At 48.7% G+C, this 22,691-nt stretch overlaps 1 protein-coding gene across 1 annotated transcript in view; it reads left to right on the top strand.

Moving 5' to 3' along the window:
- Window positions 1-22,691, top strand: part of AMPD3 (adenosine monophosphate deaminase 3) — a 53,321-nt gene continuing 30,630 nt past the window's right edge. The window contains 2 exon segments of the mRNA XM_059875104.1: window positions 1-86; window positions 11,921-12,146. Of these exon segments, the coding sequence (XP_059731087.1) occupies window positions 11,926-12,146 (221 nt within the window). The 5' untranslated portion in view covers window positions 1-86; window positions 11,921-11,925.

Raw genomic sequence — 22,691 nt, 5'->3', positions numbered from 1 at the left:
GGCGGGCAGGGCAGACCTGCGCGGCGGCGGCCCGGCCCGCACCGCTCTGTTGCCGGCTCCTCGCTTCCTCTCCGCTCCGCGCCCAGGTAGGTCACCGGCTGGGGCGGCGCGAGGCCCCCGGTCCTCTCCCCTGAGGAGGTGGCCCTCCTCCTGCCTCCCGGTGGGCCCGGGACGCCGCAGCACCGCGCCCTGGGAGCGCCGGTCCCCGCCCCTGCTGCGGGACTCTCCGCAGGCTCCCGCCCAGCGCCAGCGGCGGGCAAGGCCTGGCCGGGGCCGGCTCGCCCCGGCAGCAGTGCTCCGCAGCCTTTCCGCGGTGCTGGCTGTGCGCCCTGCCCCGCGCCGCCACCTGTGTTCCAGCCTGCGGGCCGCCCCCATCGGCCCGCGGCATGGCCCTGTCCCCTGAACTCGGTGAGTGCTTGCGATGCTGCGCTCCTGACCTTGGGCCCACGCCCCGCGGCCCCCGGCTGCCCGGGGCGGGAGTCGGAGCGCCCCGGGGTGGGAACTAAGGTCCTGGGCTTCCTCGCCCGCTGAGAAGGTGGCTCCGACCCCAGGCTCATCGCTCTGGCCTCTCCAGTCCCTGTGGTAGCCTAGGGTTCAGAGTCCTCGGGTGAACCCGCCGCCGCATCTCGGCTCCCTGGCGGCTGATTTCGGATTCGAAAGGTTTAGAGAAATTAAGGGATCTGGGACTTGCCGCCACTTAAGTACCTGGACAAATTTCTGGGTGCTTGAGGACTGGCCAGATGCCAACAGCTTAAGACTTCCACCTGAAGGCAGGGGGGTGGACAGGATGGCAAGGTGATGGGATCTTTGGAGGCCTTCATCCTTACCTCTTTGGCTCTTTCCAGGCAAGGGAGGTAGGTATACTGCATCTGGCAGTCTGCTTTATGCCCTTGAACTTCCTGGTAGTTGCTTTGCCAGTGGAACTGCTTGACTTGGCTGGCAGAGGCCTCTGGAGTAGGAGAGGCTTGCTAACTAGAGTGTCATTTCCCCTAACTGTTGGGTCCTTGTGTGTGAGTGGAACCTTGGTGATGATAAATTAGCAAAGGAGCTGAGTGAAGAAAGCTGGAAACACTAGGAGGAATTTCAGCATGGTCCTGAGTCCTTGTTGACTATCCCCCTGGATGTGGTAACCAACATTTGGCCACTTTAGGGAGAAATTGGCTGCAACTGGAACTCCCATAGGAGAAATTCCTCCCCTGACTGAAGCATCAGTGGCAGCCGTAGAGCCAGGCAGCCATAGAGCCTCTGTCAGCCCTCACCTTCTAGGGTATTGATAGCTAGTTTGGAGTAGTTGTGTGCTGTGCTTAGATGCTCAGTCGTGTCCAACTCTTTGCGACCCCATGGATTGTAGCCCTCCAGGCTCCTTAGAATTTTCCAGGCAAGAATACTGGAGTGGGTTGTCATTTCCTACTCCTGACCTACCTACAACTCTGGCAGCAACTCTGAGGAGCTGCTCTAAAGATGCCTGTTTGGGGCTGCCCTAAGAACTACAGTACTTTCATGAGTGGCCTGAGGGAGACTCTTGGACTCTGAGCCCCACCCTCAGCCCAACCTCGGTTCTTCAGAGATCCTCAGTAAGGGGTGAGGGACTCTCAGCAAAGTCAAGAAGCTTTTGGAGAGATGAGCTCTGCTTTCCTTGTCTTCACACTAGGTCTGTCCTCTTTAGATGGCTTTGAAATCAATTCCTGGTCTTGAAAATATCATGAGCAGATAAAATACAGCCTTAGGGTTAAGCACGCAGAATATCTTCTCTCCCCGAAAGCTGCTCATTGGTCTTTCGGTTCTTCCCCCACAAATATTAATCTCTTATTTCTAATGTGTGCTGCTGCATATCTAGGACAGGAGACCATGGCTTTGGGCTCTGATCTAGCAGGGGCTAGGCCTGAATAGGGTGGGCTCCTGACTTGAGTGCTGGCCATGCAAAGTCAGCAAGAAGTATCACTTATAGAGGAGAAGGTTATTTTTCCTGATCTGGTTTCACATTTGAACATGGTTTCCTTTTTCTTGAACCCAAATAGGAGTTGAGACAGTATGTGGCACATATTAGTGCTCAGTAAATAATGCTGAATGAAAGGATTTGGTGTCTAGATGAAAGGTCATGTTCATTTTCTCTGTTGGACTTTCTCACAGCTAGTATCAGAATGATGATGATGTCAAGAGATCATACTTATAAAACACATGTTATGTGCCAGGTACTATTCTAAGCACTTTACACATGCTAACCGATTGTCATGGCAACCTATGAGGTTGGCACTGTTATTATCCCCATTTTATAGGGAATAAAACGGAACCAGAGAAATCAGTAACTTGTCCAAGGTTACGTAACTTAGTGGTGAAGCAAAATTCAAACCTGAGAAGTCTGGCTTGAGTCCATAGTCTTAACCACATACTGTACTGACTCTTGACATTGACGTAGGTAGATTGACCACTTAGCTCATTGACTCATTCATTAAGTTATGCATTCACTCATTCAACAGATGTTTCTTGATACTTACTATAAGGATTCAAGAGTGAATGAGAAGGGCAAGGTCTGTCATGAAGGTGATACATAGTGAGCGAAACCCCTTTGCCCAACCTCTCTTTGAGTCATGCACACCTCAGAAATGAGAAGAAAATGAACCCTGTATAGGCAAGGCCACAGCATCCTTTTGGGGAGAGGGAAGTGGTATCTTTTTGGGTAAGACATAATTTGATTCCAGCCTTTCCTGTTTGTTGGGATTTTGTAAGGGACAGTTAAGTAGTAAAAGCCTGATTTGGCACAATAATTTTACATCCTTGAACCTAATAAATATTGTAGGTTTTTATATCATGGAAATGAAAATAAAAAATTGGGTGTAGTCTGGTCTCTTGGGCAGGAAATACAGGCCTAGGCCTGGTTATCATAGATGGTCTTTTTTTTCCTTAAAGTCTATTGTAAAAAATTGAGATATAGTTCATGTATAATATTATATCAGTTATAGGTATGCAACATAGTGATTCATAATTTTTAAAGGTTATATTCCATTTATGATTATTGTAAATTATTGGGAATATTCCCTGTGTTGTACAATATGTGCTTGTAGCTTATTTATTCTATACATAATAGTTTGTGCTTCTTTATCTCCTACCCCTATCGTGTCCCTCCCCCTTTCCTTTCCCTACTGGTAATCACTAGTTAGTCCTCTATACTGTCTCTGTTTCCTTTTTGTTATATTAATTAGTTTGTTGTACTTTTTAGATTCCACATGTAAGTCATATCATACAGTATTTGTCTTTTTCTGTCTGACTTATTTAACTTAAGTATAATACCTTCCAAGTCTATCCATATTATTGCAAATGGCAAAATATTCTTTCTTACGGCTGAGAATTCTATTGTATATATGTCCACATCTTCTCTCTCTGGTCATTGCTGATGGGCACTTAGGCTGCTTCCATATCTTGGGGATTGTAAATAATGCTGCTCTGATCATTGGGGTACTTTCAAATTAGTATTTTCATTTTTTCAGATCTATATCCAGGAGTGGAATTGTTGGGTCATATGGTAGTTCTTTCAGGATTTGAAATAGCTCAACTGGAATTCCATCACCTCCATTAGCTTTGTTCGTAGTGATGCTTCCTAAGGCCCGCTTGACTTCACATTCCAGGATGTCTGGCTCTAGGTCAGTGATCACACCGTCGTGGTTATCTGGGTCGTGAAGCTCTTTTTTGTACAGTTCTTCTGTGTATTCTTGCCACCTCTTCTTAATATCTTCTGCTTCTGTTAGGTCCATACCATTTCTGTCCTTTATCGAGCCCATCTTTGCATGAAATATTCCCTTGGGATCTCTAATTTTCTTGAAGAAATCTCTAGTCTTTCCCATTCTGTTGTTTTCCTCTATTTTTTGCATTGATCGCTGAGGAAGGCTTTCTTATCTCTCCTTGCTATTCTTTGGAACTCTGCATTCAGATGCTTATATCTTTCCTTTTCTCCTTTGCTTTTTGCTTCTCCTCTTTTCATGGCTTCCAGGCCTCCCCAGACAGCCATTTTGCTTTTTTGCATTTCTTTTCCATGGGGATGGTCTTGATCCCTGCCTCCTGTACAATGTCACAAACCTCCATCCATAGTTCATCAGGCACTCTATCTATCAGATCTAGTGCCTTAAATCTATTTCTCACTTCCATTGTATAATCATAAGGGATTTGATTTAGGTCATATCTGAATGGTCTAGTGGTTTTCCCTACTTTCTTCAATTTCAGTCTGAATTTGGCAATAAAGAGTTCATGATCTGAGCCTCAGTCAGCTCCCGGTCTTGTTTTTGCTGACTGTATAGAGCTTCTCCATCTTTGGCTGCAAAGAATATAATCAATCAGATTTCGGTGTTGACCATCTGGTGATGTCCACGTGTAGAGTCTTCTCTTGTGTTGTTGGAAGAAGGTGTTTGCTATGACTAGTGCATTCTCATGGCAAAACTCTATTAGCCTTTGCCCTGCTTCATTCTGTATTCCAAGGCCAAATTTGCCTGTTACTCCAGGTGCTTCTTGAGTTCCTACTTTTGCATTCCAGTCCCCTATAATGAAAAGGACATCTCTTTTGGGTGTTAGTTCTAAAAGGTCTTGTAAGTCTTCATAGAACCGTTCAACTTCAGCTTCTTCAGTGTTACTGGTTGGGGCATAGACTTGGATTACTGTGATATTGAATGGTTTGCCTTGGAAAAAGTTGGCTTAAAGCTCAACATTCAGAAAACTAAGATTATGGCATCTGGTCCCATCACTTCATGGGAAATAAATAGGGAAACAGTGGAAACAGTGTCAGACTTTATTTTTTTGGGCTCCAAAATCAATGCAGATGGTGATTGCAGCCATGAAATTAAAAGACGCTTACTCCTTGGAAAGAAAGTTACCATAGCATATTAAAAAGCAGAGACATTACTTTGCCAACAAAGGTCCATCTAGTCAAGGCTATGGTTTTTCCAGTAGTCATGTATGGATGTGAGAGTTGGACTGTGAAGAAAGCTGAGGGCCGAAGAATTAATGCTTTTGAACTGTGGTGTTGGAGAAGACTCTTGAGAGTCCCTTGGACTGCAAGGAGATCCAACCAATCCATTCTAAAGGAGATCAGCCCTGGGATTTCTGTGGAAGAAATGATGCTGGAGCTGAAACTCCAGTACTTTGGCCACCTCATGCGAAGAGTTGACTCATTGGAAAAGACTCTGATGCTGGGAGGGATTGGGGGCAGGAAGAGAAGGGAACAACAAAGGATGAGATGGCTGGATGGCATCACTGACTCGATAGACGTGAGTTTGAGTGAACTCCAGGAGTTGGTGATGGACAGGGAGGCCTGGCGTGCTGTGATTCATGGGGTCACAAAGAGTCGGACACGACTGAGCGACTGAACTGAACTGATGGTAGTTCTATGTTTAGCTTTTTGATTTTCCACAGTGGCTGCCCCAATTTACATTCCTCCTAACAGTGTATGAGGGTTCCCTTTTCTCCACATCCTCGCTAACATTTTTTATTTGTGGTCTTTTCGATCATAGCCATTCTGACAGATGGGAGATGATATCTCATTGTGGTTTTAATTTGCACTTCTCTTATTAATGATATTGAGCATCTTTTCATGTGCCTGTTGGCCATCTGAATGTCTTCTTTTGAAACCTGTCTATTGAGGTCTTCTATCCACTTTTTAATTGATTTGTTTGTATTTTTGATGTTGAGTTGAATGAGGTATTTATATATTTTGGTTATTAGCCCCCTATTGGTTATATCATTAGCAGTATATTCTTCCATTCAGTAGTATCATAGATTGTCTTAATGTTCTTTCAAAAGGTAAAGGGCTTTGAGTTTGGGACCAGTGCTCCTCAGTCTAGGGGGACTTCTGGGCCATGAGGAGCAGAGATGTATTAGGCTCAAGGAGGAATTGTTAGTTCCCCAGCAAAGTTTGCTCTCCCAAGACAAAGCCACAGTTTCCTTCAAAGCTGCTGCTCTTCTGGAGGGTCTTGCATCCCTCCAGTGGGACCCTTGGTCTTTGTCCCAGCCTGTGTCATTGTAGTGGGGCTGCTGCCCATCTCTCTTTGGACATGATGGAGTAGATCTCATGCTAATCACTGGGGCCTGGGAAGGCAGCTTTTTCTAGATTGGAAAATGAAGGCTCAAAGTGGAAGGCATTTTCCAAAGCCTATGCCCAGGATATGCATAGGTATTTTTCCCTAGGGTGTCAGTGGTGGAAGGGTCAAATAAGTGTGTTGGGTTAAACAAAGTCAAGCAGCTTTTAAAAAGTTATTATTTGTTTATTTTTGTCTCCGTTGGCTCTTCGTTACTATGCATGGGCTTTTCTCCAGTTACAGTGAGCGGGGGCTACTCTCTAGTTGGGGTGTGCAGGCTTCTCACTGCAGTGGCTTCTCTTGTTGCGACTGACTGGCTCTAGGGTGCACAGGCTCAGTAACTGTGGTGTGAAGAGTTACTCACCCTGCGGTGTGTGCGATCTTCCTAGACCAAGAATCGAACCCATGTACTCTGCATTGGCAGGTGGATTCCCAACCACTGGACCATCAGAGTAGTCCCCTCAAGCAGCTTTCTTGACCAGAGGATTTCAAAATGTTTAGAATCTGCTAGTAGGAATCGTGTGTGTGAATTCCCATGAAGGACTATGTTATGCAGTACTGTGTAAGCCTTCTGGCATTTTATGTTCTACAGACTACACTTTGGAAAATGCTTGTTTAGACCAGAACTTTCCAGGGTCTGGTTAAAGATCTAGAATAAGACTCCCTGGATGTGCTAGGTCCAAGTCGGTTCTCAGATGCATGGGCTAGGATGCTCCATGGCAGCCCCATCCTAACCCCACTCCCGCCCCAAACACACTAGCCAAAGGAATCATTTGCCTCTCCTCCCTCTGGCAAAATGGTACTAAGGGCTCAGGTATTTTTTTCCCCCTCCATTTTAAGGTCATTTAATTATTTAATGAATACACATGACCGTCCCTCTACGTTGCTTGTAGCCTGCTGTTCGCGCTGTTTATGAAACAGCTGTGAGGACAGGTGGGTCCTAATCTCTGGGTAGCTAAAGCCCAGCAGCAGCCCGAGGATCGTGTGTCAACCCTGTAATCCCACTCTGTACGCACAGGAATTACTCTGCCGCTCAGGAAGGCACAACCTCACGATTGGACATGAGGAGGTGACTCAGGCCCAAGCCAGGGCTGGAGCCAGCCTCCCAGTAAACAAGTGGCCCCATCCTCTCTGGGCGCTTCTCCCCAGGGTTTCAACAGCACCACAGAAATAGCCCTGTTGCTCATGGTTATTTCCCAGACCCACGCCGCTGCTCTAAGTCCCTGGGAGGCCGCGTGTCTGTTGTGAGCTTCCCCACAGAGGACTGTTCTTCTCCTAAAGGGCGGGTGAGGAGTGGGACTTCGCGCCCTGGGAGGCTGTAGTGATCCACCTGGACTGCTCCGTGGGTTACCTGAGGCAGGGAGCCCGGCAGCTGCTGGCGGCTGCATCCAGCCGGCCCTCAGGAGGCTTCTCCAAGCTGGAGGCCCACGTGGGAGCTGACAGCGGCAGTAAGGAGGGGAGGCTGGGGCAGGTGGGAGGCACTTCTTTCCCGGGGGTGGGTGGGTGGGCCAGCAGGCCCGCTGCTCTGGCTGAGCTGGTCAGGTTGCCCTGTCATCTGTGATGTGCAGCTCCCTTCCGGGAAAGGAGCCGATCGAGGCAGCCTCTCATCCTCACCTGCTCCCGCCCTGCTCTCCCCTTGAGCTTCTGTCCTTTCCCTCAGGTGGGGGAGGGGCTCACATTGGCAACTGGCCCAGAGCCCCCTCCCCCCGCACCGCCAGTCTTGGGGTGCTCCCAGGAAGGCTGCTTCGGGGCGGGGGGCCCTCTGAGGGGACTAGGGCAGGCTCGTAAGATGAGCCGGGTCGCGAGGCAGAGCCTGAATTGGAGTTTAGAAACGGAAGCCGCGCAGGTGATGGTATCGCAGCTAGTGCTCAGCTTTCAGGAGGGGTCTGGACGTTCGAGGGAGGGGGTGGCTTATCAGCTGCGGTTGGTCAGGAAGGCTGAATGTACTTTTGCTTAGGGCAGCAGCAGCTTGAGTTTCCTGCTCTGAAGGGGGCTGTGAGTGGGGGCAGGACACTGCTTTCTGGACACAGCAGCCGTGATAGCTGGCATTACCTGGGCCCTTTTAGGACTCTTGGAAAATTTCCACTTCCATTTCATATTCACGGAAGAATTTCCAGCCCAGACGTATCCTGCTGTTGCTCAGGGCTGCTCACAGATATGCAAAGCAGAGACCTCCCACCCCAGCAGTAGACAGAACCCAGCTAGCTAGCTGCACTCACACTGACTCAGCTCAGCCTCCCGGGCAGCACGCAGCCTTTGGTCCCAGTGCGTCACCTGGATGGCATCCTCAGGAGCAGCCATGGGGACCCCAGCACCAGGCTCAGGTCTGTGTCGTGGGTTCTGACTATGGGATACTGGCAGGAGCGAGAAACAGCTTCATTTGTGTAGCGAGGGGATTTTTAAGACGCACTGTGCCGCTTTTCTGGAGAGGCTGTGATACCGTGAAAAAGTGCCTGTTTGTTGAAATTGGTGGCATATTACAGCTTTCTAACTTTGGGACACTTTGCCGTCAAGCTCATTGGAGGTTGTGGTATTCTATGTCACAACGACATAAGCCAATGCGAGTGAATTCACAGTTTAGCCTCCCAGGCGTGCTGGCTTCAGCTGACAAGTGGTTGAAAGTCAGGCTTGAACTGGCAGTTGGAGCTGAAGCTCTGCTGGGCTTTCTTCCACATGCCTGGCCTGGCCAGGGTCTCTGGGTCTGAGAAGAGAGGCAGGCTTTGGAGAAAGGGGTTGGCAGGTGGGACTTGTCTGCCAATGATGTGCAGAAGACAACAAATATCCAGAAGGCTCCTAAGCCCCACTGACTTAGCCCAGTGCCCTGGCTGGGTTACTTGGTCAATTCTAAGTCATGGAGTAGTCTTCACCAGGTATTTAAGATGTTGGTAGTAGTGCTGCAGGGGATTCATATGGATACTGACACAAAGAGGTCTATGGGGAGATGGTACTCTGTGATTCTCAAGTCTTTGGTGCGCCCCGTGAATATCTGGGGTGAAGAGGCTATGGAATGCAGCATTTCCCTAATTATTGACCCCAGGACCTGTTTCATAGCAACAGGTATTGACTTCTAATGAGATCCAATATGGAAAAGACTGACTTAAGTTATCTGAGCTAAAGAAAAAGGAAGATCACTTGTAGAAGGATGCATCCTGTAAAGTATGTTTAGTTGACTTGAGTACACTAAAAATGCTTCGTGGAAAAATTGGCAGGATCTGGCATGAGAGCCCTCAGACACAAAAGACACCCCCAAGTGGCCCACTTCTGAGGGGATGTGGCTGGGTCATGCTTGTGTGTATTTAGGGGGTATTAGGAGGCGGTGGTGAGCAGCCTCTGTGATGCTATCACAGCTAAAGGGCTAAAGCTAATGCAGAGATGGGTCTTAAAGGTGGAATTCCTTTTGGACTGGCCTCTTTCTGGTGTGGAGTAGGTGGGAGAGGACCCTGATGACCAAAATATGGGATGTAGACATTTGATTAGTTTTCATATTTTTCTCTTTTTGGAACTCTTGAGTCTATTCATTTTCTTTTTCTTTTCTTTGTTTTTGTGTAAATGACATTACAGTAGCATCAACGATCAAAATCAGATATTGCCTTTCCCACTGGCAGTCCTGCCATCTGGTCATTTAAGTGTGTTTCTTGCAGCCCTGGTCCATAAGGGGTTGCATTTTTGTATCATTGTAATCAAAGCTTGGGAACAGTTTCATGTATTAGTTTCTTCATTTGCTGTTATCTCACAAGGTATTTTTTTATGTGATGGCGCTGTCCTCATGATTATAATTTTGGTTGCTTCATGTTCTTTTTCAAGTGCGTATGCTCTCATCTGAACCTTTTAAAGCTATTTCTATGAAGAGTGCAGGTAAACATCTTTGTGCATTTTCCTTCCTTCAGATTCTTTTCTTAGAAGCAATTTCTCAAGTGCGCTTACTCTTTCAGATGCTTGAATGCTTTATTTCTGCTGCCCCTTGGCTGGAGCCCTTTAAAGATCTGGAAAGCTGCACTTGACAGAGGCCTTAGAATTGGGGGATGGGGAACAAAGTTGGTCCAGCTTTGTTCACCCCTAACAGCTCCTCCTGGGTCCAGCTCTTTGTCTTTCTCTCCATTTCTTTCTTCCGTCACCTTCTTCTCTGGCCTCCGCTCTGATGGTTTCCAGCTTCCTCTTCTCTGCTATCAGGGTGTGGAAATCTCCACAGCCAGCCGTTCCTCTTCATCTTTGCAGGATGCTATCTTGGTCTCTGCTGCCACAGACCCGCACAGTTGCGTCCTGGGCTGCCTCTCTCCTCCCACTCAGGCCCCGAGGGGTGAGAGAGGCCCAGGAAAGGCCTGGCCGTGGGGGTGGAAGGAAGGAGGAAATTGGTTTCACGGTCTAAGGGCCCGCAGAGGTTTTGTAGAATACCTCTCTATATAGCCTGCCCTTTAAGCAGCCTGCTTTCCTCCTTCCTGTCTGTGTTATTAGATCCACAGGCCGCAGAGAAGACCAGAGCAGCAAGCCCTCCTGGAACCAGAAACCTCACTGGTACCTAGAATTATGGTGCTTAGAACTGAGACGGCCTTGGAGACCACTTAGTCTAGTCCCTTTATCTCACAGATGAGAACACCGGGAGGTGTAGAGAGTGACTGCCCCCAACTGCTCAGCGTCCCTCCTCCTCTGAAAGTGCTTCCTCTCCCTGCCAGAGAGCAGCCCGGCACTGTCTCAACCTTCGTCCTCTGTCTGCCTGATGACACCACGTCTCTCTTTAAACCCTCCTTAAAGAAACTGGATTGATGTTCCTGGTGAAGGTGGCATGTGGAAGGGATACAGTATTGGTCTGCTCCATAAGTGGGATGCTGGGGACAGCGAGGGGACCTGCCCTGACCCCCAAATGGGCAGAGAGAAGCAGCACAGTTTAGGAGTTCAGAGGTCAGATGCCAGAACCAGATTCGTGGGCTCAGAGTCCCTGAGCGGAGGCTCAGAGAGGAAACGGATGGGAGCCAGTGGCTGGGAGCAGTGCAGGTCATGGCCTGCTTATTAGAAGTGTGACCCTGGGCAAGTTAGCTGTCTGTGCCTTCATTCTGCCATCTGTAAAATGGGAACGACAGGATTAACTTAGTTATTACGTGTATAGGCCTTGACAGAGTGCACTTACTACATGCTATATAAGTGTTGAAAGGCAGGCAAAGAAAAGAATCAACCAGGCGATTTAGGCCGGCTACTGATAGTGAGAAGCCGGTGTGCAGAGGAGGTAAGGGCAAGCTTCTTTGAGGATGTGAGTCTTCAGCCGGGCTGTGAGAGGTAAAGAGTCTCCGTGTCCCCAGATTTTTATGTTATAGGCTGTCCTGTTAGAAGTTCCAGAGGGTTTGGGAGATGGCGCAACTGTGGTTTCCTTTCAGCAACAGTTCTCATTTTGTGTAGTGAGGAATGCTCTTACGCCGACCATTAGAGCCTTTGGGCTTTGGCCTTCCTCTCTATGCAGTGGGGAGCAGGCTTGGTCACGGTAGCACCCCGCACGGCTGCCTCATTGTCTACAGGAGGGGTTCTGAGCTCTCCCCTCCACAGGAGGTGGGAAGGGTGGGGCTTGCCCCTTCACGAGGATTCCCTGGGTTCGGGAAAACAGTAGAACCCTTGGTTGGACAGTTCATGCTTTCACTTCTGAGCGTTTGCTTTCTCAAGACGTAAGCTGGCCTATGCCTTTCACAGTCACTCACTTAGGGAGCTAGTTGTAAAAATTGGCCTGTTGGGTTTGATCCAGGGAATTCCTGAGTAGACAGCTGACCCCAAAGACTAGGGCACCTGGCCCTCTTTTCAATGCCTTCTCCTGCCCTGCACACCAGTGACTCAGGTGGTCTAGTAGTTCTTGGCTCACGTTGGTTCTCTTTTCCTGCCAGCCGAGATGCCGCGCCAATTCCCCAAGCTGAACATCTCCGAGGTGGATGAGCAAGTCCGGCTCCTGGCCGAGAAGGTGTTTGCTAAAGTGCTCCGAGAAGAGGACAGCAAAGATGCCCTGTCCCTCTTCACAGTCCCTGAGGACTGCCCCATTGGGCAGAAGGAGGCCAAGGAGAGGGAGCTGCAGAAGGAGCTGGCGGAGCAGAAGTCTTTGGAGACCGCAAAAAGGTTTGTCCCCCTGAGCTGGGTGGGGTTGTGCAGACACAGGTGGGCTGCAGATGCTTGTCTTGTGATGAGGCACCTTGTGTGAAATCAGCTGTCCTGGGAGCTGACTTTAGTTCTTAACCAAGACTATTTAACTTACCACGTATTCACTGAAGGATGTTGTGGCTTTGGTTGAAAAGATCGAAAACCACTTTCTCTGCTGCTGTTTTAAAAACAAATCATGTGCCTAGATACTCACGATTTCCAAATAACATTTCCATCTTCTTTCTAGAAACTTGAGGGTTAGTTGGGAAACATCAACTTTACTTCTTTCATCACTTGACAAGTACTTTGTGTTGTTAATTAACTCAGCTCACTATTTGCCAGGTGTTGTGCTGGGCACTGGGGATATATTAATGAACTAGATATAGTCCCTGCCGTGTAGAGCTTACAGTTGGTCTAGACAATAATTGACTGGACAAATTAATTGAGAAATGACAAGTTGTGATAAGTGCTGTGTCAGTCAGAGTCTAACCAGAAAAGCAGAAACACCTTGAGTATTGGAAGTAGGATGTTTTCGCAGGAAATTAGTTACAGAGGTGATAGAGAACCAAGCAGGGGGGAGAGAGGCTGCCCAGACAGTAGACACAGTAGGAAGCAGCTGTCCCCCCAGACTGGAGAGACAGTGGAGGGAAGTGGGGTTGCTGGAGCTTGGGGTGGAGGAGTTGGAACTGCAGTGGCCTTTCCAATGGAAACTGGAGCCTAGGGGGTGATGCAACAGCTGCAGAGATGGCCTCCAAAGGCAGAGATGGAGACAAGAGATACCTGGCTTTAATCTTTCTGACACCTTCTGGTTTCCCCCACTGGTTGCCATTGTCCAAGCCCAGCCAGAAACCAGCTGACACATGGAGAGGGAGAGTCCTTTTTCAGATTGGGTAGTTAGGGAAGGTGACATTGTAGCTGATGCAAGGGTGTAAAGGAGCCAGCTACTGTAGAGCTGGGTGAGCGCCTTATAGGCGGAGGAGCCAGGACAAAGGCCCTTAGGTATCTTCAGGGAGGCCTGTGTACAGTAGAGGTGTGGTTAAGGGTGAAGTGCCATGATCTGCATCTGGAGGGTTAGACAGGGCCCAGACCAGACTGGCCTGTGCTCCCTGATAAGTAGTTTGGATCTTTAAGTGCATTGGGAAGCCTTCACCTTTCAGTTTATCTCACCTGTGTTGTGCTGTGTGCTTAGTCACTCAGTCGTGTCCAACTCTTTGTGACCCCCATGGACTGTAGCCTGCCAGGCTCCTCTCTCCATGGGATTCTCCAGGCAAGAATAGTGGAGTGGGTTGCCATTTCCTTCTTGAGGGGATCTTCCCAAACCAGGGATTGAACCTGCATCTCCCATGTCTCCTCCATTGCAGGTGGATTCTTTCCCCTCTGAGCCATCTGGGAAGCCCATCTCACCTGGGAGAGCAGAATTAAACAATAGAAAGCTTTGAGAAAGTGTCTGGTGGGGCTCTAGCTAGGTGCCTGCCTGGCCGGCACACCGCAGACCTGAATAGCTAAGGTAGTGGAACTTGAGCCCTCTCTGCGACCCAGTCCATCGTCAGGTCCTTCCTAAGGTACTGCCTCATTTTAAAAGGCAAGTCCTTTCCTTCCTTGGTAGTATAGAACTTCAGTACTTTGGTAACATTTTTTAGGAAAGTAGTGAAAAATCAAGTATTGGTATAAGGGCAAGAACAGAGCTTTATTGTGCAGAATGTAAGTGTTTTCCTTCCTCTGAGGGGCTGTAAGCCCGTGAAGTGACGGGGTCGTTGGTGTCATTAGCCAGTGAGGTGGTCACAAGTTACCCTGGAGAGTGAAGCAGAGCCTGACTGTGGAGGCCCTCGTCCATACTTTGCTGGCTGAACAGATGTTATGAAGTAAATGCTCTGCAGGACCTTCTGTCTTCTGAATTGAGCATTTTGGACCCTTAATAATGAGAAGAGAAGGAGTCCTGACATTTTTGTATTACTAGAAATGATAGGTTTCTGAGGTCAGTTTCCTACAGAGAGACACTGGACCTGACATCTGCAAAAGAGATTCTTCTGTTATCAATGCCCAGGCTAACAGCAAGCCTTCTTACTCTTGAGTCCAAATGATGCTCCAGGGTTTCCAGAAATTCCTCTGCAACCTTCTCTCCAGAATTTTTGTTCTTTCCCTACTTGTTCGGTTGTGGTGGTCTTGGTTTGCATCTGTCTGCCCCCTTTGACTGGAAGCTCCCTCAGGACTGTGTCTGGCTCCCACTGTATCCCAAGGACCCAGCCCAGAACCTAACCTGTGTTGGTGAGCAGTGGTTATGTGGTAGGAGAAAGACATCCGGTTTCCCCACTGCCACCACAGACACCACCTCAGAGTGGCCATGGCTCCCTGGATTGCTGTGTTCTGCCACTCACTGGGATGCTCTGTGACTTTGGGCCATTAGGAAACTTCTCTGTGCCCCAGGTTTTCACCATCTGTAAAGTAAGACCAGTCCAAGAGCTACTTTCATGGGATGTTGTGAGCAATGAGGGAATTAACATGTAAAAGGCTTAGGGCAGGGCCTGGATCACAGTAAGCCCCATGGAAAGTTTAACTGTCCAACTTCCTGCAGTAGAGATGGGCAGCAACCTTACTGTGGGCTAAGTTAATCTGTATATTAAACTCTGTTGCTCAGTTGTTCGGTAGTGTCCGACTCTTTGCGATCCCATGGACTGTAGCACACCAGGCTCCCCTGTCCTTCACTATCTCCTGAAGTTTGCTCAAATTCATGTCCATTGAGTCGGTGATGCCATCCAACCATCTCATCCTCTGTCGTCCCCTTCTCCTCTCCCTCAGTCTTTCGCAGAATCAGGGTCTTTTCCAGTGAGTCTGCTCTTCACATCAGGTGGCCAAAGTCTTGTACCTTCAGCTTTAGCATCAGTTCTTCCAATGAATATTCAGGGTTGGTTTCCTTTAGGATTGACTGGTTTGATCTCCTTGCTGTCCAAGGTACTCTCAAGAGTCTTCCAGCACCACAGTTCAAAAGCATCAATTCTTTGGTGCTCAGTCTTCTTTATGGTCCATCTCTCACATCTGTACTTGACTACTGGAAAAATCATAGCTTTGACTAGATGGACCTTTGAATGCAAAGACATGCCTCTGCCTTTTAATACACTGTGTAGGTTTGTTATAGCTTTTCTTCCAAGAAGCAAGCGTCTTAATCTTGTGGCTGCAGTCACTGTCTGCAGTGATTTTGGAGTCCAAGAAAATGAAACCTGCCCCTGCTCGCACTTTCCCCCCATCTATTTGCCATTAAGTGATGAGACTGAGTTATATGATCTTAGTTTTTTGAATGTTGAGTTTTAAGCCAGCTTTTTCACTCTCCTCTTTCACCTTCATCAAGAGGTTCTTTAGTTTCTCTTCACTTTCTGCCATTAGACTGGTATTATCTGCTTGTCTGAGGTTGTTGATACTTCTCCTGGCAATCTTGATTCCAGATTGTGATTCATTCCGCCTAGCATTTTGCATAATGTACACTGCACCTAAGTTAAATTAGCAGAGTGACAATATACAGCCTTGACTTACTCCTTTCCCAATTTTGAACCTGCCCACTGTTCCATGTCCAGTTCTGACTGTTGCTTCTTGACCTGCATATAGTTTCCTCAGAAGGCTGGTAAGGTGGTCTGGTATTCCCATCTTGAAGAATTTTCTGCAGTTTGTTCACAAACTTTAGCATAGTCAATGAAGGCTTTAGCATAGTCAGTGAAGCAGAAGTAGATGTTTTTCTGGAATTCTCTTGCTTTTTCTATAATCCAGTGGATGTTAGCAATTTGATCTCTGGTTCCTCTGCCTTTTCTAAATCCAGCTTGTACATCTGGAAGTTCTCCATTCACATACTATTGAAGCCTTGCTTGGAGGATTTTGAGCATTGCCTTGCTAACATGTGAAATGAGTGCATTGGTAGGATAGTTTGAACATTCTTTGGCATTGCCTTTCTTTGGGATTCTTTTTTCCGGTCCTGTGGCCATGGCTGAGTTTTCCAAATTTGCTGGCATATTGAGTGTAGCACTTTAATAGCATCGTCCTTTAGGATTTTAAATAGCTCAGCTGAAATTCCATCACCTCCACTAGCTTTGTTTGTAGTATTGCTTCCTAAGGCCCACCTGACTTCACACTCCAGGACATCTGGCTCTAGCTCTAGGCGAGTGACCTCACCATCCTCATTACATGGGTCATTAAGATCTTTTTTGTACAGTTCTTCTGTGTATTCTTGCCACCTCTTCTTAATCTCTTCTGCTTTTGTTAGGTCCACATTAAGCTTATCAAGTGGATATTCTTATCTTGATTTTGCAGATCAGGACACATAGCCAGTAAGTGACCCAGGTCTTTTGAATGTAGACCCTCACACTTTAACCACGAGGCTGTCCCATCTCCAGTCAGGCCTGGGGTCCTTGGTTCAGTGTGGAGACACTGGGGACTGCTCTCCAGGATGTAATTGCTGGCCGCTGAATGGAATGGAGGGAAACCTGGACCACAGCTCCCTGCTGCCCACTGGCTCCTTTTCTGCCAAAGCACAATCTGGTCCCTGGACTACTTGTCAGACGTCCTGGTGTCCTCTGGAGCTGTGCACCCCCAGTTTTAGCTTTCAGCCTCGCTGCTCAGTAGAGGCACTGTTAGGCAAATATTTAGTGAACCGTCTGGAGGCGGAACCCTCTCTGCAGCTTCCTCTTTTTCTCTTGCTTGTCCCTGACACTCTGGAATGTAACTGGTAACATGGAGCCCTCTCGCAAGGAACCCCCAGGCCTGGAGCCAGAGGCAGGTTTCCAGATACCCAGAGTCTGTGGATTTGTGTTTCAAACTGTGACATTAGATGGGACTTCTAGTTTGGAAAAAGGTCTCCCTCGCCCTGGCACCTCTGACAAGCCCGAATGTTTCTGGTACTTGGAGAAAGCTTTTTTGTACAACCATTCTCTTTTTCTCTCTTATTATTAAAAAAAAAAATAAAAAAGACTATTTAAACTCTAATGTAAAGGCACTAGCTAGAACTTGGAAGTAAACAGCTTCTTAGAAAAAGAATGAGAAACTTGGATTGTGAATAAGAAAGATGAGCCCCTAAAACACAAAGGCTGTTGTCAGGATTCCAGCAGTTCTAAGAGCTGAACTGGGCTCAGTCATAAACCTCCCAGGGCTGGGGGCCCTCTCCAGGGAGCTGGCACCCCAGGCTGCGCAAAGAGGTGCTCGGTTTGCAGGCCAGATCAGGAGGTCAGCAGTGACGTCTTGCTGCAGGGACCTCTCTGCCTCCTTAGGAAGATGACATTGACCAGGCCTCTACTGAGACTCAAGGTGTGTCAAGGTGAGCGGGAGGGGTAGGCTGTCTATGGAATCAAAGTTAGGAGGCAAAGACAAGAAGACTGGAAAACCCTGCTGGCACCCAGAAGCTCTGTTGTTCACTTTGAATCTCATCATCTCACCTAGCCAGAGCTCAGCCACCCTGCAAATATACATAGCTGGAATGTAGCCAGCATGGGTGACAACCCTGTAAGAATATCTGATGTGCAGCCAAAATGCACATCAGGGCTCCTTCGGCGCTCTACTTCTTGTTTTAAAGCAGCTTTATTGAGGTGTAATTCACATACCATATAATCCATTCTTTTGAAGTGTACGATTCAGTGGTCTTTTAGTATATTTGCAAAGTGCAACTGTCACCATGGTCAATTTTAGAACATTTTTTCAACCCCTCCCCTCTGAAAGAAATCCTGTACCTTTTAGCTGTCACCCCCCCAATTCTCATCCCATCTTCTGTTCTTATTTCACACTGAGTTCTAATAAGCTTGGTTATTTTGTTTCTTATCCTGTGACAGATTTAAGGAAGCAAATTAAAAGTGGGAGAGGGACTTCTATAGGCAGAGTCAAGGGCATGTTGTGCGGTGATTACGAACTCAGACTTTGGAACCAGGCCAGCCGGGTTCAAGTGATGGCCTGTGTCTTATGACTGAGTGGCCTCAGGCAAGGACCTTAAGTTCCTATTTCCTGATCTGCAAAAAAGGATGATGGACCTACCTTGTGAGAATTAAATGAGCGAATAAGGATGGCTGCTTAGCACACGTGGTTAGACATCATTAGTGTTCTTGTTTTTGTTATTATTTAACAGTTCACAGTGAGAGAGGAAACAGAATAATTATGAAAATCAGACGCAAGAATTCAAAGCACAGCAGTCTTTGGCCAAAATGTCTCTAAGCTGGTGACTGAATAATGCGATGATGACGCTGAGTCATGGAGAGAAGTTTCAATTATGTTCAGCGTGCACTGATTCAGATACAGGAATTATGAATTTCATTTTTAAAAGCCACACTGAATTTTTTTTTTTATTTAGAGTATAAAGGGGACAGCCATCTGATGGGAAGAGCCAACTCATTGGAAAAGACCCTGATGCTGGGAAAGATTGAGGGCAAGAGGAGAAGGGGACGACAGAGGATGAGGTTGTTGGATGGACTTGAGTTTGAGTAAACTCTGGGAGATAGTGAAGGACAGGGAAGCCTGGCGTGCTGCAGTCCATGGGGTCACAAAGAGTCAGACACCATGTAGCGACTGAACAACAGCAAAAGGGGACTCTCCAGAGCAATTACTTCCCTGAGTAAACTAGATAAACACATTTGTTATGAATCGAACATAGCACAGCTAAATCATTTTGTTTTATGAAACTTCTTACATCAGGGGTAAGTCACGTCTAAGTTCAGGGCCATTGACAAAGGAGCTTCATTTGAAACAGGTTAATTTATCTGCTTTTAAAGTTAAGAAGAGAGTTTAAGACTTAACAGGTAAGGAAGATCATACTTCACTGTGCTCTCTGGGGAGGAAGAGTAGCTGAGAAGGACTGGGGAGAGGGAGAGCGAGGTCCATAGAGACCTACACATGGTCAGGAGCAGCGGGAGGACAGTGGTAGGTCTCGGGGCGAGGTGAAGGGAGAGATGGTTGAGGTTCTGCCTTCATCCCTGGCGGGCTTCAATGTGCAAGTCGGCTGCACCCATGCAGTCAGACACACTGAGTATGTGCTCTATGCCCTCTGCACACCCACCTTTTGGTGCCCACCATACAGCATGTGTCACAGTCAGCTTGCCCGCCTTCTCCCTTTCAGACAGGCTGAGGTCTCTGGTTTCAGTCACAGAGTAGGTGGCAGCTCCTCAACTGCTCCCCTGCTTAGACCCAGGGCCCCACTTGCACGTGAATCAGTGGAAGCAGTAGGAGCAGACACGCCTGTGGAAGTGCGAATGCCTACCCCACTTAATGCCATTCAGGTTCAGATTGTTAATGAAACCTTGTGCTGGTGTCTGACTCCTGCTTCGAGCCTTTAGCATAGTAATTCTCACCTGGAGTGGTCTGGGCTACCAAAACAACCCGAGTGTGTGTGTGTGTATGTGTATAGAGGGCCTCAAACAAGTCTCGCAGTTGGGAATGTTCCCCTCTCCCTCTGGGAATGAGGCAGGGAGCCTTCTCTGACCCTCTTGCTCTATGGCTCCCAGCCTCAGTCTGGGTTAGAGCCTCCTCTGGGATCCCGAAATAGCAGGTCGTCTCATCACACTACCCACGTCCTGTGATGATAATCTATTGAACTGTCTGGACATCGAGGTCAGCCTCTGGAGTCAGAGGAGTATTTTGTCTACCCGTCTAGCCCCAGGACCTGGCACATCGTTGTTGAGTAAAGTGAAATCCTGTGCCTCCTGACCCACTGTATGTTGTTCAGAGCCTTTGGTGAAAGCTTGCCCTGGCCAGACCTCACAGGGCAGTGGCTGCAGGCCCCCGAGAAGATGCTGACTCTTCTCTGGAAGAGCATGGAGGCTCTGGGGCACTTAACTGGAGTGCCTAGGAGCAGGGAAGGGCTGGGGAGTGGGCAGGGTGAGGGTGGGAACACAGAGAGTGACAGGGACAGGCAAGGGCCATAGAAGAGGTGGGGGCAGCAGACAGGTGCTGAGAGATGCCTGCTAACAGCCCAGATGACCAGGTCGTGTCCTTAGCTGAGGGTCTGGTGGGACAGGAAGGTCCCTGGGGCCCAGGAGGGAAGACAAAGCTGCTCCCTGGCCCGTTGGGCCCGCAAGCTTGGGCTGGAGCTGGGGTCCTTATAGCCCCACTCCCTGCCAGTTCTTGGGCAGGAGTGCATTTCTGCCAGGTGTGTGGGTGGGGAAGGGAGCGGGTGGGCCAGCTGTGGCAGAGCAAGCCCGCTTACTCTGTGTCCCAAGGGCTCACACGAGGGGCAGCAGGTGGAACTGCGGATAGACAGATCTTGGCCCGTGACGAGGAAGTGCTTTCTAACAGTGGCAACAGATCGTGTTTTGTTCACCTTGTATTTGCCTGCTTGGCACAGGCATGGCTCAGAGTAGGTCCTTGGGAAATGGTTTTTGAATAAATGGTTGACTGCTGACGTCTTATTCAGAAATGTAGTGAGCTGTCCGTTCCTGGATGTATTCAGACAAAGGCTGCCTTAGAGGATTGGGGTGTGTAGCTTTAAAATCCTTTCCTGCCAGGATACTGCATGGTTCTATAGTTCAGAAAAAGCATTTGGTAACTTCATTGTTGTGACGCAGGTGGGGCTTCAGACAGCCTTGAGAGGGCTAGGACACACACACACTCTCAGTCACTCAGCTGCCGCTCTCCACCTTTGTGGCTGAGCCTCAGCTGCACAGAATGGGAATGAGATGTGGACCTGTGGTAGACAGAGTTTCTAGAACGTCCCCCCAGAGGTGTCCTTCCCTAATCTCCAGACCCTCTGAATGTGATGAGGCATCGCTCCTGTGATTATGCTGTGCTGTGTGGCTCAGTGGACCTGAAGGCAGGGAGGTGAGCGGGCCTGACCTGGTCACAGCAGCCCTTAGTGCAGGGAGTGTTCTCAGGGGGTCACGGAGGGGGAGGTCAGAGATTCCAAGTGCCAGAGCCAGGCACTGTGCCAGGCTTAGAAGATGGAGGGCGCCGTGTGCAAGAATCAGAGGGTGAGCCCTGTTCCATAGCCAGTGAGGAGCCAGGGCCTCAGTGTAGGGCCACATGCAGATGAATTCTCCAACCACCTGCATGAAAGCGGACTCTTTCCCAGGGTCTCCAGTTCAGAGGCTAGTGTGGCCAACCTCCTGGTTTTGGCCTTTTGATACCCTGGGCATGCATAGAGCCCAGCCGTGCCCACCCGGATGTTTCACATATAGATCTGTGGGCCAGCGAGTGGGGGTTGCTTGCGGTCACCAGGCTCGTGTTTATCGTGCAGCCATAGAAGATAATGCAGGGCGCTCTTTAGTTTTTCCAGTTTTCTTAGAGACGAGCCTGATGGTTAGCTCTGGTTGTTCCAAGCACTTGCCTAGGGTGTCTGGACCCAATCTATTGTTAAACCTGTACCTTATCCCTACAAAGTCCAAATCCCCAGCCTGGGTTCACCTGTGATAATTTTGGAGCTCACCTGGTGACCAAGACTAGAGTCATCGTGGATGTCTTCAAGAAGGAGAAGTGAGGGGGGGTGGGGACCAGCTGGTGGCTTATTCGTGGGGGCAGAGGGATATGGTCATTTCTCGGATAAGCCTGGTGGCCTCTTGCCTTCAGGAGCCTTCTAACTTTCTGATCGTGGTTGGTGTTTTTTTTTTTTGTTAATTTTCTTACCTGTTTGTCATCTTAGATATCGCCTTGCTACTCCTTAGCAGGATTGGTCCTCAGGCAACATTGGCTGAGGCTTCTGGGGGTGAAGTCGGCAGAGGGATTAAAACAGTGGCTTGGTAGACAAGAGCGACATGGAGGCCAGAGTCTTACAGGGTCTGGCTGAACCTGTCGGAACATGAGAGGGAGCCCAAAGTAATGGCTCCTCTAGGTGTGAACATGTGAAGATGCTAAAGTGGGAATCTCATCACTTCCGGTGAGTCTGCCTCTAAGGAATGATTGACAGGCATGAGTTGGCATCTTCCTTGGAATGGGATGTTTGACTCAGCTCCATGTGATGGATAGATGGTGGGCTCAGAAAAGCCTGACTGGATGTTCCTGGAGTTCATCCTGGGTTTCCTGAAAAACCCAGTACATCTGTTATGCAGGGTCAGGGCCAGGGCAAAAACAGACTTCTGAAAAAGGACCACCTCCACTTTCCAAGTGTAAACAGCCTTGTCCCTGAGGAGGTGATAACACATATGGGCAGATAAGAACCAGAGAGCTGTGGCAAGCAGCGGATGTATAGACAGAGCAGGGAACTGTGGTTCCTGAAAAATGGGCTGTGGGTCTGTGAGAAGAGGTCTGGCCAAGGGCCAGGAGGAAGACAGCTGCTTCCGGGTCAGTCATAAGGTCTGTTTACCGATTTCTCCACAGCCTGTACTTGTCACTGGTGCCTGGAGAAGGGGGCAGGTGCTAGGGGCTCTGGAGGGTCACGGTTGTCACTGAGTCCTTCGCTGGTGGCTGTAGGCTCCGGTTGTGCTGGGATAGTACCCAGGACACTGCTGGGCCCCGTGGCATAGGAGGGCAAGCAGTCGGCTGGTTGTTGGCATTGGACATCATTGGGCAGCAGTGCTGGGTTCCCTCGGAGACAGAAAGAGACATGGGAGAGGGGAGTGCTGATGGTGTCATCTCCCT

This window comes from Bos taurus, chromosome 15 (assembly GCF_002263795.3).
Source record: "Bos taurus isolate L1 Dominette 01449 registration number 42190680 breed Hereford chromosome 15, ARS-UCD2.0, whole genome shotgun sequence".
Lineage (NCBI taxonomy): Eukaryota > Metazoa > Chordata > Mammalia > Artiodactyla > Bovidae > Bos > Bos taurus.
This window is presented reverse-complemented; position numbering and strand designations above follow the sequence as displayed.